This window comes from Myotis myotis, unplaced genomic scaffold (assembly GCF_014108235.1).
Source record: "Myotis myotis isolate mMyoMyo1 unplaced genomic scaffold, mMyoMyo1.p scaffold_m19_p_35, whole genome shotgun sequence".
NCBI lineage: Eukaryota > Metazoa > Chordata > Mammalia > Chiroptera > Vespertilionidae > Myotis > Myotis myotis.
In genome coordinates this window covers 1,664,684-1,680,551 of record NW_023416341.1, presented here as the reverse complement: position 1 = coordinate 1,680,551, position 15,868 = coordinate 1,664,684, and the positions used below count along the sequence as shown (strand labels likewise).

The 15,868-nt window shown below is 56.4% G+C and overlaps 1 protein-coding gene across 4 annotated transcripts in view; it reads left to right on the top strand.

Moving 5' to 3' along the window:
- Positions 1–15,868, top strand: part of GSG1L (GSG1 like) — a 191,451-nt gene that overhangs the window by 155,580 nt on the left and 20,003 nt on the right. For all 4 annotated transcript variants that reach the window (XM_036303184.1, XM_036303185.1, XM_036303186.1 and 1 more), the window contains one exon: positions 7,819–7,986. In XM_036303184.1, the coding sequence (XP_036159077.1) occupies positions 7,819–7,986 (168 nt within the window). The remainder of the gene's footprint in view (positions 1–7,818; positions 7,987–15,868) is intronic.

Here is a 15,868-nt window from a genome sequence, read left to right as displayed (position 1 = left end):
TGAGCTTTGGGAGCCCCATCCCCGCCCTGATCCCGGGCCCTCCAGCCTCCTGCCTGCCTGCTCCTGGCAGCTCTGAGTCTCAGCTCTCTCCAGGTCTCCCTGTGACCATGCCAAGGCAAGCCCCCTCCCCAACCCCTGGGAGCAGGATAAAACTAAGCTTGGTGCCACCGACCCTGGGCCAGGCCCAGCGGGAGACGCTTTCCAAACCTGAGCTGATAGTCCTGCCATTGACGCCCACAGAGGAGGTACCAGGCCCACCGGCTGGACCAGGGCACAGCCTCAGAAAAGGCAAAGGCCCAAGTCACACAATGGCCTCAGAGGCTGCAAACTACAGACAGCCCAGGGCTGAACCCTGTCTGCCAGGGATTGGCTTGGCCTGCCACAGTGTTATTTAAATGTCCACGTTTGTGTTTAACATCTAAAAAGGTAAACATTTTACATAAAAATTCAGGCCTCTGGCTTCCCTTGACCATTAGAAGCTACGTCCGTGCCTAACTTGCATCTGCCCTCCAGTTCGCCCCAGTCTCCACCAATCCCTGTTGCCTGACACTTACACTTTCCTCACTTAGTCATCCACCCGACCCTGTGGGAATTGGAATAGCCACATGTCAGTTTTCCTGGTGATGGTGGGAGAGCAGAAAACTAGTCACTTTGTGCTTCTGTTTTGCACTTGATCAAAATGGAGATGAATGGAAAAGGACCCCTCTCACCACTGCACACACAGCGAAACCCTGAGCACTCATTCTGCAGACTGAGGGTGGGACATTGTGGCATACATGAGCTAGAAGCACAGAGAGGTGAAGCGCTTTGGCCCAGGTCGCACAGCATTAGAGTAGCACGTTGGGCCAGGTCCCGGGAGGGTGGTGCCTCTCTGTTTGTTTCTGGAGCCCCATCTGCGTGGAGTGCAGTGGCTTCGCGGCTACCTCTTCCCTCCCCTCCCCCACTGCCCAGTCTCCAGGAGCTTGGGGAAGCAGGACACTAGCCCTGTACTCTCTGGGGGCCCACGCCGCCCTGTTCTCTCTGCTGGGCTTAGCTGGCATTTCAGCATATTGATCCCTTGGAGGGGGTGGTGATGGGAGGTGTTTGCTGCTGTGACCTTAGAAGATCTTTGGCCCCAGAGAGCCATTGGAGAGGTGTTTGCTGTGTCACCACTCAGTGGCTGTATGGTCAGCAGGGAGCTCTGGCTCTTTCTCATCTCCCCTGAGGCCGGCGACCCGGGCCTCCTTTTCTCCAAGACCAGGGTGGGTTAGGAAAGATGTGGCTGCCCCCAAGCGCCCTGCTGGCTGCAGATGGACTAGCCCGGCTCCAGGCCTGCGATCATCAGCTCCTGATCCCATCAGCCTAGGGCCTCCGGGTGGCCTGGACACCGGTGCTCTGCACAGCAACCCTGCGCCCGTATGGCCTGCAGGCGAACGAGGGCTGGCCAATGAGTGATCAGTCTTTCCGCTGAGCAGGGCCTGGGATGGGCTTCATGGCATCCCTGCGTCTCTGAGTCTGCGCCCCCAGCGCCCCCGGCCCTGCCCTCAGCTCCCAGAGGATAGAGTGGCTGACAGCCACCCCTCCTCACCGCCCCTCTCCTCCCCACAGTGTCCGCTCTGCTCTTGGCTCAAAAAACCAGGCCACCCACCCACCTACCCGACTGCACCAGCTCAGAAGTGCAAGCTGCAAACACCAGCAGGTGTCTGGCCCCGAGGTTTTCACGCTGCGCCCTGGGTGGGCGCCACTCCCCCTCCCTGCTTGGGTGGTATCAGAGGAGTGATGGAGTCAGGATTTTCACCACTGCCCAGTGGTGACGAGGCCGCCCCCTCCCCATGGTGCCAGCAGAGAGGCCACTGGAGAGAGCAGTGAGGCTGGGTGGGGTCCGCAGAGGCCTTAGGGGCCAGAGCTCCCACCCTGCCCAGCAGTAATAAAACCATCTTCCCACCTGGGTCAGTGAAAGCACCTCAAGGACCCCTGGGACTATCACAAAAGATCTAGCATTGGAGTTCTGGAAGAAGAGAGGAGGATAAAAACACTCAAAGGAATAAAGGCTGGACACTCCCCCAAATTTTAAAGGACATAAAGGTACAGAGTTAAGAAGTGGAGGGAATCTCCAAACAGGATAAACCCAAAGAGACCTATACATCGTAGTCAAACTTAAAGACTAAAGTCAAAGAAAACAAAATATTGAAAGCAGCAGGAGAGAAGCAGCACCTTAACCACAGAGAAGGCTAACCTAAACGAGGGTGGGTTTTGCATCAGAAGCAATGGAGGCTAGAAGGAGGTGGCACCACATGTTTCAAGTGCTGAGTGAAAACAACGGTCAATTCGTCAATTCAGCATTGTGTTTCTAGCAAAAATATCCTCCGGGAAAGGGAAGGGGAAATCAAGACATTCTCAGGTGAAGGAAAACTAAAAAAAAAAAAAATAAGTGTTGCCAGCAGGTGTACCCTAAAAGAAGGGCAAAAAGACGTTCTCTAAACAGAAAAAAAAAAAAAATCTTTTTAAAGAAGCAATCTTGGAACAGCAGGAAAGAAGAAAGAAAATTTTACTTTCCTCTTGAGTTTTCTAAATAGAGGGGAACTTTCACCTGGCTGATGTGGCTCAGTGGTTGAGAGCTGACCTATGAACCAAGAGGTCACCAGCTCTATTCCCAGTCAGGACTAATAGCTGGGTTGCAGGCTCGATCCTCAGCGGGGAGGGGGGAGGGGGGGGGCGGGCGGGCGGGGCAGGGCAGGGGGTGTACAGGAGGCAACTTATCAATGATTCTCTCTCATCATTGATGTTTCTCTCTTGCGCTCTTTCTCTATTCCTCTCTGAAATCAATTAAAAAACAAAAAATATTATTTTTAAAAAAATTTAATAAAGGGGAACTTTTAAAATTTGATAAAGAGAATCTACCTAAACACCGACAGCTAACATCGTACTCAGTGGTGAAGATAAATGCTTTCCATCTAAGATTGGGAGCATCACTCATACTCCATGTGCTGCTGGAGGCTCTTGCTTATGCAATAAGACATGAAAAGTAAATAAAAGGCATACAGATTGGAAAGGAAGAAGTAAACTATATCTATTTGCAGATAACATGGTTGTCTTTTCAGAAAAATCCATGAAACCTACATGTAAAAAAATGTCTAGCCCGGCCGGTATGGCTCAGTGGTTGAGCATCGATCTATGAACCAGGTGGTCACGGTTTGATTCCTGGTCAGGGCACATGCCTGGGTTGCGGACTCAGTCCCCAGTGTGGGGTGTGCAGGAGGCAGCTGATCAATGATTCTCTCTCATCACTGATATTTCTATCTCTCTCTCTCCTTCTCCCTTCCCTTCTGAAATCAATAAAAATATATTTTTAAAAAATGCCTAGACCTAATAAATGAATTCAGTACTGTCTCAGGATACAAGATTAAACTATGAAAATCTATTATAGTCTATAAGCTAGTAATGAACAGTTGGACAAAGCTAAACATACAATACCATTTACACTGAAACAAGTGAAATACATGGAAATAAATCTAACAAAACGCCTCCGGGATTTGGAGGCTGAAAGCTACAAAATGCCAATGAAAGACGATATAAATAAATGGAGAGCTATACCATGTTCATGACAAAGATGTCAATCCCCCACAAGTTCATATACAGGTTTAATGCAATTCCTATTAAAATGTCAGTGTAATTTCTTATAGATATAGACAAGATTATGATAAAATTTATTAAGAATGTCAAAATTTCCTACCTGGTTTGGCTCACTGGATAGAGCCTCAGCCTGCAACTAAAGGGTCCCAGGTTCAGTTCCAGTCAAGGGCACGTACCTCAGTTGCAGGCTCGATCTCCAGCCCCAGTCAGAATGTATGTGGGAGGCAACCAATCCATGTGTCTCTCCCACATCAATGTTTCTATCTCCGTGTCTTTCCCCCTCCCTTCGACTCCCTCCAAAAATCAATGGAAAAATATTCTCGGGAGAGGATTAACAGCAACAACAAAAGAATGGCAAAGGAAACTAAACTAGCTAAAACAATTTTGATGAAGAAGAAAAAGTGGGAGAAATCCGCGTACCCAATTTCAAGATTTAGTGTATAGCTACAGTAATCAGACTGTGGTGTCGGTGGGGAGATGGACACCCAGATACATCAATGGAACAGAATGAAGAATCCAGAAATAGACCCGCACAAATATGCCCAACTGGTTTTTGACAAAGATGCAAATTCATTCAGTGGAGGTGAGAATAGCCTTTCACAGATGGTACTGGAGCTATTAGACATTCATAGGCAAAAAAAATAAAAAATCGCTCTTGATCTACACTTCATATCCTGTTTAAAATTTAACTCAAGATGCATCATAGACCTAAACTTAAAATGTAAACGTATAAAATTCTTAGAAAAAGAGGAGAAAAATCTTTGGGATCTCGGCCTAGACAGAGCATTCTTAGACTTGACATCAAAAGCATTGAAAAAAATTGATAACTGGATTTCATCAAAATTAAACACGTTTGCTCCGTGAAGGACGTTGGTAAGGGGTTGAAGACACAAGCTACAAGCGGAAAGAAAAGATTTGTAAACCACATATCTGACGAAGGACGGGCCTGCAGGCTGTGCAAAAACACCCAGAACGCAACGGTAAACAGCAACGATGACAAAGGGCTCGGAAAATACGGGCAGACGTTCTGCCGGAGACGATTCTCAGGTGGCAAGTGAGCAAATGAAAAGACGCTCAGCACCATTAGCCGTGAGGGCCAAGCAGTGAGAACCACGGGGAGATGCCACCACACGTTCCCCCAGAGCAGCTCAGACTAAAACCAGGACAGGCCTGGCTGGGTGGCTCAGTTGGCTGAGCATCGTCCCGTACACGGAAAAGCCACCCTCCTCTCTCAAAAATAAAAAATAAAAAAGAACATATTGGGAAATAGATAAATAAATAAATAAAAATAAATTTTAAAAAGGATGACACCACCCAATGCTGGTCCGGATATGGAGACACTCGTGCATATAAAGGAACATGAGGTTAAACACACACCTGGGCTGACTCTCCAGGGGATTATTCTGTAGTCCACACAGACTGTGTGCGTCTATTCCATAATATTCTTGAAAAGATCAATTTATAGAAAGGAAGAACTGATGAGTGGTCGCCAGAGGTTGGGAGGAAAGTGGGTGTGGCTATGGGCCGGGCCACTGTGGCGGAAAGGGTCGCCTCTGGCTGTCCCCCTGCCGGGACCCTGGTGCACACCGCACGGGATTTGCAAGATGTCACCGCTGGGGAAGCCGGGGAAAGGGCACGTGGATCTCTGCATCATTTCTTAGAGCAGCGTGTGAACCTATAATTATCTTGAAGTTAAAAGTGTAATTTAAAAACCTAGAATAATAAATAAGAGGCGAAAAGCCACAAGAGAACGGCAGGTGGGGGAGGGCTGTGAGGAAATGCAGGGCGTCCTCGCTGGGTGTCATAGGACAGCTCCCTGGTCCTAAGGACAGACATTCACCTTCAAACGAACTTATGCAAAAAGGGGGATTTATAGGAAGTAATTGCAGAAGAACTCTGGTTGCCACGGACAGAAACCCAATTCCTTAAGGAAAAAAAAAGAATTCGAAACAGGAATTTGGGTTCCCACCCTGGAAAGCCCAGGGACACTGCTTAGCGCAGGGGTCTGTCCCTCCTCCTTTCCTCAGGGTCAGCTGCATTCTCAGGTTGCTGGGTGCCGGACAGTCCCCAGGAGCTCCTGCTCAAATTGCCGCGGGCGGGAAGCTGAGCCCATTCCTGGTACCTCAGCAGCAGCCCTGGGGGTCCAGGGCAGACAATAGTGCAGTGAGTGCCTGGGGTGGTGGTGGCCGGGCTGGGTGGAGGGGGTCAATAGGGGAGAGAGGGGGCATCTATAATATTTTCAACAATAAAGATATTTATTTTTAAGACCTATGGGTGAGTCTCGGCCTGACTTTGGTGTCACATGCCCATCCTGAGCCAATTACTGTGGCCGAAGGGGAGCGACACTCTCATTGGTCAGGCCTGGGTCATGTGCTCACTCCTAAAGGCTGGGGGTGAGGCCAGCCCCACACAAACCGCATGGCCCGAGAGGAGGGGAGGAGTGGTCCCTTAGCAGAGTGGGTGAGGGTCAGGCGAAACCAACATGCGTATGCCCATGGGATCCCAGGGAAAGCCTGCTTCTTCATTCTCCATCCTCAGGTTCTTTTTTAAAAATATATATTTTTTTATTGACTTCAGAGAGGAAGAGAGAAGGAGAGGTAGAAACATCAGTGATGAAAGAGGGTCACTGATCGGCTGCCTCCTGCACGGCCTGCACTGGGGACCAAGCCCGAAACCCACCCGGCATGTGCCCTGACCAGAATCAAACCGTGACCTCCTGGTTCATAGGTCAACGCTCAACCACGGAGCCACACGGGCCGGCCATCCTCAGGTTCTGAATTTCCAGCCCTCTGGTTCAGACATCCCAGATTGGACTAGAATCTTGAGGAAGGATTATCTGATTCAATAGCGTTGGTCCAGCCCTTAGCCAATCATCTGTGACCGGGGGTGGAGCCACCGCTGGACAGGGCGGTTCTTAGAGGGACCAGGCTGGCGCCCCACAGCTGTCAGTCACAGATCGGCAGAGCTCCTGGAAGATCTACACTAGCTCCTTTTCATGAAAGGACAGGGGAACCCTTCAATGGGTTGGCAGGAAGGGACAGACGATGGTGTGGATCCGGGGAGAAAGGCCGAATCCTCGCATTGCTCCATGCTTTCCTCCGGGCGCTCTGGGCTGACAGAGACGAGCAGTGGGCGTGGGAAGCGGGCCGCACTCACTCTGAGGAATGAGTGGGTGGTGGGGGGCCCTGTGGGCTGGCAGCAGGAGAGGCTGGAGGCTCAGGGACAGAGCAGGGTTGGCAGCAACAAGAAGAGCCCGTGATTTGGAGGAAACCAGTCATCAAGGCAGAGACTGGGGACAGTGACCGGAAACCAGGGCAGGTGTGCCTACGGCAAGGCCGGAACCCCCGGTTACAAATGTCACTGTGCGGTCTGGTCAGAGGACTCAGGCGGGAGGCCCTTGTAGAATGGGCACTGGGCCGGAGAAGATGGCAGCTGGCCCCACACCACCCTCCCGTGTTCCCAGATGTGGGGGTGGGGGGCAGGTCCTCCAGCTCTAGCTGCTCAGCACACACCCCAGGTGGGCACAGCCGAGTCCCCAGTGTGCAGGGGGGACGCGTGGAGCCCGAGGTCATTATAATTTAATCTGGGAGGGAGAGCTGGGAGTCAGACAGAAGCGGGCAGTAAAAATGGTGCTAATCGCGATGTCGTAATGATGGCCAGCCTTTCTGGACCGCAGACTGTGCCAGCTCTGTTCTGAGAGGCCCCACCGGGCCATCTGCTTTCATCTTTGCAACCTCGCTGTGAGGTGCGGCTATTGTGATGCCCATTAAAACGGATGCGAGGACTATGGGGCGGAGAGGTAAGCATCTTGCCCAAGGTCACATTCAGCTCTCGCAGGGGCCGGCTGTCAGGGCTTCCGCTCCCATCTATTCTCATCATCCACTTCGGCTAATCTCCTCGCATTCCCTTGCTCCAGCATCCCAACCCCCTCCACAAACCCTTCCTCGTCGGCTCAGACTGAGTCTGTGGTAACCCTCCCCGTGTCGGCCCCTGGATCTTGCCTCTGAGGAGTGAGCTCGGCCAGGTCTGCGTCACCAGGTGCAGATAATGCTGCTCCCACCCCAGCCCTCGGGGGTGGGGGGGGCAGGACCACGTCCTGTTCTTCTCCAAGAGGCACCTGCTTAGGTCTGGCCCCGAAGAGGCAGCGAGCAGGGGAGCGGCGCCTGGGGCTGGGGGTTCACGGCACCTCTCTCCTGTCTCCTGCAGCCTGGCGTGGGGCTCCTTCACGTGCTGCATGGCCGCCTCCGTGACCACGCTCAACTCCTACACCAAGACGGTCATCGAGTTCCGCCACAAGCGCAAGGTGTTTGAGCAGGGCTACCGGGAGGAGCCGACCTTCACAGAGCCCGAGGCCATCAAGTACTTCCGAGAGAGGTCAGTGCTCGTGGGCACCTCTCGCCAGGGGTCTGGCCTCGTGGACACAGGGCTCCAGGCAAAGCTGGACTGAGCGGTCAGCCGGAAGTGCTGGGGCGGGTGGACGGGCAGGTTGGGTGAGGTGCCGTGTGGACTCCACTATGTCAGAACATCTGGGACGTCTTCATGTTTATGGGGCAGGTGACTGCCTTGAGCTTAGGCCAGTGGTCGTCAAACTGCGGCTCGGCAAACCACGGCTCGCGAGCCACATGTGGCTCTTTGGCCCCTTGAGCGTGGCTCTTCCACAATATACCGACTTCTGCGCATGGGCCACGAAGTTTCAATCGTACTGTACGTGCGCGCCCGCACGTGGTATTTTGTGGAAGACCAACACTCAAGGGGCCAAAGAGCCGCATGTGGCTCGCGAGCCGTGGTTTGCTGACCACAGGCTTAGGCGATCAGAGCCTGAGCGAGCGGGAAGGGGATCAAGTTGGAGCTTTTGCCTTTGGCTCCAGGCTTCATAGAGCCAAGGTGGGGGCACACAGAGGCCGAACCAAGGTCTCCATCCTGGACTCGGTCACAGCACTGGGTGAGAAGAGGACCCAGCAGTGGGGCTGGTGACGGCTGCTGGCGGAGGCCTCCTCGAGGCCAGAACCAAACCTGATCACCTGAGTCCTCGGTGTCCCGCTGGGAGTAGGGGAGGTGACAATAAATGGTGGGTGGATAGTTGAATGGTTGGTCGGATGGATGTACAGATGCATGTATGTATGGGTGGATGATGGATGGATAGATGCATGGATGATGGATGGATGCATGCGTTGATGGATGATTGGATGGATGGTTGGATGGATGGATGCATGCGTTGATGGATGATTGGATGGATGGTTGGATGGATGGATGCATGCGTTGATGGATGATTGGATAGATGGTTGGATGGATGGATGCCTGTGTGGGTGGATGATGGATGGGTGGACAGTTAGCCTATTTCCTGGGACCACCTCCTAAATAAGCTATTTTACCCAAATTCTTATCGGGGAGCCGGTTTCTGGGGAGTGATTGGACATGCACGCACTGATGCTTTTCGGTTGCAGGGAAGTGAAAGGTCCCCAGGACTGAGTCTGAGGGGGGAAAGGGGGACGGAGGCTGAGGGGCTGGGCGGTGTTGAGGAGGTGGACTCTCTGCGGGGCCATGGAAGGGTTTCAATCCAAGGAGTCACGTGGTGGGGCCACACAGGGACCGCTCTCTGCCTCTTACAGATGCCATTGTCTCTGCCACACGGGCCTCCTTTCTGTTCCTTGAGCATGGCAAGCTCAACCCTACCTCAGGGCCTTTGCACCTGCTGTGGCCCTGCCTGGAATTCTCACCTGGCTGGCTCACTCAGGCCTCTGCGCAGTGAGGGCTTCCTTCATCAGTTGGTCCAAATGTGCACACCCCCAAACACCCTGCCTTCGTCACTTGTCAGCCCATTGCTATGTTTTGGTAGCGCCGATATAAACTAACGTTATTCTATTTGTGATCTGTTCGATAGTTTGTAGGCTGAGCTCCATGAGACAGGGCTTTGCTGTTTTGTCACTGTATTCTGAGCACCTAGAACTGGGCCAGGTACCTAGGAGGCGCTTATTAAATTGTGTGTGTGTGATCGACGGAATTCTTCTCTTTGTGGACCTCAGCCCTGACTGCCTCATGCCCTTTCAGCTCAAGCCCCTCCATCGTTGAGCCGATATGGCACCCAGCAACCCCCCCACCACCCAGGTGCCCGGTCAGGTGTTCAGCTGTGGCAGGGAGGTCAGGCTGACCGGGCACACGGGCCTGCCTCGCCCACAGCTGTGGCCAAAGCGTGTCCACTAGGAAGAGGGCCATGGGTGGCAGAGACGGGACGGGGTAGGCGCTCAGGAAACATCTTTAGAAGCCACACGAGCAGCCGATGTCTAACCTGCCCCATCAGCACGGCAGCAGCTGTCCCCTCGGTGTGGAGCGCCTGGGACGTCCGTGGGCAGCCTTGTTTTGCTGGTGCCGAAAGCAGGACCGCTGAGTGCCAAGCAGCTCCGTGTGCTGGGGCCCCAGTTCGAATGGCCGCAGCGACGCGGGAGATGCTGCTTCCGGCGTGTGTGCGGAATATCACTTCACTCGTTCACAGCTCGAACTTTATGCAGAGGTTCATCAGACTTTACTGCCCTCCTTCTCTGGGGGAGCATTTCAGCTTGGCCGGGCTGTTCTAATTTTCTCTGTGTGTGTGTGTGTGTGTGTGCCTTCCCTGCCAAGAGCTCAGAGCACACGGGCAGACCTCTGCACAGGTTTGCAGGTGCCCAGAAGCAGGGCTGGAACCCTGCGTGGCCAGCACCCCCCAACCGCAGCAGGGACACGGGGAAGACAGCCACGCTCCCACCTGCCCACATTTTCTCCTTGGGGGACGGGGTGCTGTAGAAGGGGGCGGGTGGAGGCCCCTGACCTTTGTTTCCCATTTCTGTTGCTTTCCTGCTGTGCGACTGGGGGCTGCTTCCTCTGACCCACAGTGCGAGAGCTCTTGGCATCCTGGGAAGGCTCGGCCCTGACAAGCCAGGGAACGTGCTGGGCATAGTGCCGGGCACACGGAGAGGGTTCTGTGAGTGTCAGTTCCTGTCCCTTCTGCTACTGATGCAAAGTACAAAGCCTGGGAATGGTTACCTCAGGACGAGAGGGAGATGGCGTTTTAGATACTAGGACTTTAATAAATAATATCCATAAGCACAGCTGACACGTATGTGGTGCTTGCCCTGTGCCAGGCACCCTCTAAATGCCTTAGATGTTCACTCCGCAACACCTCTGGGAGGTAGTGGGTATCACTGTGTCCCCATTTTATAGTTGCAAAATCAAGGCACAGAGAGGTGTAGTGACTTGCCCAGGGTCACACAGCTAGTAAGTGCCAGAGCTTGGATTTGAACCAGGTCACAGTGAGTGTGGCCGCTCAGGACAGATCAGTATCTCCTCCCAGCACTGAGGGGAGTCCACTGAGGCTCACAGCGTGAGGGCAGGCAAGGTGCAAGGCAGCCATGAGTGCGGAGGGCACGGGAGGATACAGGCCTGGGAGGAAGGGGTGTGAGGTCTCCCAGCCGCCCCCCTGGTCCTGTCAGAGGAGAGGCAGGCGTGGCCCCACTTCCCCAGGCCTCACCGGCATCCTGCCCGGACACTGCCGCCCCACCTGGGTCTGTTGGGGGTTCTGTGCAGGAGCGGCCTGGTGGGGTCTGAGGAGCAGCTGGGCAGATCCTGAGAGGTGTTCTGGGCTCTGGAACGCGGTGGAGTGTGGAAGGCAGTGCGTGTGTGTGTGCACATGTGTGTGCACGTGTGTGTGCACGTGTGTGTGCCGAGGGCTGGTGTGCACACATGGGGTTGGGGTGCACTCTGTCCCCGTGACTGAGCAGCCTCACTTACTAGAATAAACATCTGGAATTTAAGGCTCCCAGGATCACCCTATGTGTTGTCCCCAAGGAGGGCCTCCTAGGAAGATGCCAGTGAAAGGTAAGTATTTGCAGATCGGGGCTTTCTTGAAGGCTTGAAGCTCCGTCTGGTTTACGATGTGGAACATGAGACGACGGGACGGGCTCCGCGGGGTTCAGCCACAACACACCTCCCGCCTCCCCTGGGAAAGCCGCGGGCAGGGGGCGGGGAGCCACAGGCCGAGAGGGCAGCTCGGTCACTTCCCTGCTCCACGCATGTGCCCCTGTGGGCTGACTTGCTAATCCATCTTCGTCCTCGTTTGTGTCTGCCTCCTCCCGGGTGCAAACCTGCGAGCTTGTCCTGCTTGGTTTCCATTCTGTGCACCTAGAACCACAGGGGCTCAGTAAGTTATTCGCTATCCATAACAGTGACATCACTAATGATGCACAAAGCTGTAGGGTGCCCCTGCTGCCGGCGCCTTACCCATGTGCGCTCAGTCCTGTGGGGACAGGAGCAAATAGACCAGGGCTGGGACTCACTGTCGTTTACCGGTTGTGAGCACTCAGGAGTCACTGCACCTTCTGAGCCTCAGTTTTCCTGGCTGGAAAATGGGCCGTTTTTTTTTTCTCAAAGCTTTGTCCTAAGGGTTACATGAGATGACGCAATTAAGCTTCTGGCACAAAGCGGGTGTCCCCTGCTCCCGACCCCCACCTCCTCCAGGAACCCCCCTGTGCAGGGGAGACACGCCCTGCCTGCCTGAGGAAGGGGTGCAGTGAACGCTGCACGCGGAGGTGCTGGGGGAATCCTGCCTGAAGATGGGCTTTGTTTGGACCCCATGGTGGTTTTGAAATTTTTAAATTTTGTCTGAGTTTTAAAAATTAGGTTTCATGTTCTAAAATATTAAGGTTTTGGCCTTGTGATGCGAAAGCAGAGGGTCTGGCCACACTGGGCCCCAGTTCCTGCACAATGGGCTGCAGCGGGGAGCACCCGCCCCTCGGAGCTCTACGGGGCTAGGAGGTTAGCCCCCGGGTTGGGGTGCCCGCTGGCTCCCTGGCTCCGGGGTGGCCAGTGCAGTGGAATGCCATGTGCCCTGATGCGTCTTCGGGCAGGTGACTCCGGGCGGGGGGCAGGGGCGGGGGGGAGGACTGAAGCCCATGGGGAGGTAGAGTAGAAAAGCCTCCACAGAGGAGACCCTGAGCCTCACCAGCCAGGTGGGCAGTGGGTGCGAGAGGGCAGTGTTGGGCACAGGCCACAGCGGAGGGGAGCGAATGAGAGGGTGCTGAGGAAAAGCTGGCAGCTGGGGTCACGGGAAAGCCGAGGGTGGGAGTGGGACCTGCGTCTCATCTCTCGCGTCCTCCCGCAGCGTCTGGGGTGGGGCTGGCGGGCTGGGGTGAGAAGGTGGAGTAGGAACCTGCCCAAAGCCCTCCTCTTGGGCGCCAGCCCTCCCCAGGCGGCGGCTGGTGCAGAAGTGGGTGCAGCGGCCCCGCCCCAGCAGCTCTGCTCTCCTGTCTGCTGTGGGGAGACTTCAGAAGGGCTCACCTCCCCTTCCTTCCCGGCCACTCGCAGCAGGACCTGGGCCTCTGCCCTGCCCCCACTCCCCGGAAAGGGCTCCCAGCAGCCCCGACTTCCCACGCCCCTCCCTGCGCCTCTCCCAGCTGCCCCAGCCGCTCCCTCACTGGGCGCGGCCCCAGGGCCAGAGCTGGGCCTCTTCCCTCCTCACCTGGCGTGAGCCTCAGCTGCCACTCCTGTGCCAGGGCTCCCACCCTCCCCTCCAGACCCGCGCCGTGTCCAGCTGCCTCCTTGGCGTTTCCACTTTGGATTCTCAAAGGCAGCGGAAGGCAACGTGACCAGCACCCACTCATGACGGTGTCCCCATCCTGTCCTACTGCAGCGTCTCTCTCCACGGTGCCCTGCTGTGCCAGCCCGACGTCTGCAAGTGCTGGCACCGTGTCCAGCTCACCCCATCCAAGGCACTTCCCTGCAGCTGGCCCACGCCCGTCCCCGCGCTGAGCTCCCATGTAATTAATCTCTCATCCACCGTACCCCCGCTGTGCTCCCCACAGCAGAATGACCAGGTCCCTGTACCCCCATCTTCCTGCTTAAATCAGTGCGGTGACTGCCCACAGCTCCGGACAGAGGTCCAGCTCCTCACTGACCTTCAGGCACTGCCCCTGCCCAGCCCCACCATGGCCCCGTCCCTGCTGCACACAGCACCCCCCGGACCTCGCAGTTCCCCACACCAGCCACTCTCCTGCCTCCACGGTGCTTCTGGACTGCCCCCCCTCTCTGCCTGGAGCACCCCCACTGCCCCCTCTCTGCCTGGAGCACCCCCACTGCCCCCTCTCTGCCTGGAGCACCCCACTGCCGCCTCTCTGCCTGGAGCACCCCCACTGCCCCCTCTCTGCCTGGAGCACCCCCATTGCCCCCCTCTCTGCCTGGAGCACCCCCATTGCCCCCTCTCTCTGCCTGGAGCACCTGAATTGCCCCCTCTCTGCCTGAAACACCCCCATCACCACCCCCCTCTGCCTGGATCACCCCCATTGCCCCCTCTCTGCCTGGAGCACCCCCATTGCCCCCTCTCTCTGCCTGGAGCACCTGAATTGCCCCCTCTCTGCCTGAAACACCCCCATCGCCACCCCCCTCTGCCTGGAGCACCCCCTTTGCCCCCCTCTCTGCCTGAAACACCCCCATTGCCACCCCCCTCTGCCTGGAGAACCTCATTGCCCCTCTCTGCCTGGAGCACCCCCACTGCCCCCCTCTCTGCCTGGAGCACCCCCTTTGCCCCCCCTCTGCCTGGAGCACCCCCATTGCCCCCCTCTCTGCCTGGAGCACCCCCTTTGCCCCCCCTCTGCCTGGAGAACCTCCATTGCCCCCCTCTCTGCCTGGAGCACCCCCTTTGGCCCCCTCTGCCTGGAGAACCTCCATTGCCCTCCTCTCTGCCTGGAGCACCCCCATTGCCCCCCTCTCTGCCTGGAGCACCCCCTTTGCTCCCCCTCTGCCTGGAGAACCTCCATTGCCCCCTCTCTGCCTGGAGCACCCCCACTGCCCCCCTCTCTGCCTGGAGAACCTCCATTGCCCCCTCTCTTCTTGGAGCACCCCCACTGCCCCCCTCTCTGCCTGGAGTACCCCCATCGCCACCCCCCCCCCCCCCCGGAGAACCCCCATCCTGGCCTTGATGCTGGGCCTTCAGATCAAACCTCAAGTATCAATTCCAAACCCCAGCGACCCTGCTGTCTTTGCACAGCCCCAGGGGCCTCGTCACCGTCTCCCTGGCTCCCCGCCTCCCCGCAGTTGCTCCTGCAGGCTCCGTGGGGCAGGACACGCTCAGGAGCGCGGGTGGGTGGGCAGAGGGACAGCAGAGAGGAAGGCCTCTCTGAAGGAGCCTCAGGCCCTGTCACTGGCCAGTCTGTCAGGCCGAGGTGACCTTTGCCCTCTGGGAGCTGCCTTGCGTGACCGAGCATCGCTACGCTCGGGTGCCCACCTCTGTGGCCCTGCCACGGGTCGCTGTCCTCGCGGCCAAGCCTGGGCCTGGACGGGGCGTCTGAAATAAGCCGAGTCTGGAGCTTTCGCGCTGCCCGGGGCCTGGGACTCCCGTGGGGCTGTGAGGGCGGGGGCGGCTCCATTAATGCCAGCGATTGTTTTTCTAGTAATAACATCTGCCCAGGCAGTTCCGCAAACCATCTCCAGGCGATCATATCTCGGCGTTTCTTTTTAAAACTCAATATTGGAGAAACGGGGAGGAAACGGCCGGCGCCGCAGGAAGGTTCGGGGAGGGCCTGACACTGCGGCGGCTTTATCTCCTCTGTGGTCCCCAGCGTTTTGTTTAGGATGATATTGCTCGTGAGATGGGAGAAGAAAAGAGAACCTTTAAAAAGCCCATCTATCCTCCCCTCTCCGGAAAGGCACTGCGGGCACGGAGTCTTCGTTTCCTGCCGCTGGGCACTTATTTGCCGGCAGTCCCTTAACCCCACCCCTTATTCTGCCGGAAGCGGAGGGTTGAAAACCGCTGCTCACTGTCCCCTGCGCCTGGGCCTGAGGTCCTACCCCAGGCCGTGCCAGCCCTCAGCCTCTGCTGCACTTCCCTGCGTGAGGATCGCCTCTCAGCGGCGCCTCGCCCCTCATCACTCTTACTGGGGCCCATTGAAACCTCAGTTTCCCCCCAGGAGTGCGGAGCCCAGGAAGCGGGGGGCACGTGAGCCCTCGCCAGCTCCCACAGTTACATCAGTAGGTGGCCGACCAAGGCCCTGAAAGGAAGGCGGAAGGCAAGACCGGCCCTTGCGTGGGAACTGACCCACGGGAAGTGGGAAGGACGTGAGAAGGACACCTGCTCCCGGTTCCTCCTAAACATCAGTGGCCGAAGGGGCGGTGCTGGCTGGCAGGGCTCCGGGCGGCCTCGTGCCCAGCCTCGTGCCCGACCGACGCCACTGCTGGTTCCTGGGTGACGCCCATTTGTAGGCGCCACTTGGGGAGCACGCGGAGGCCTGGGCCC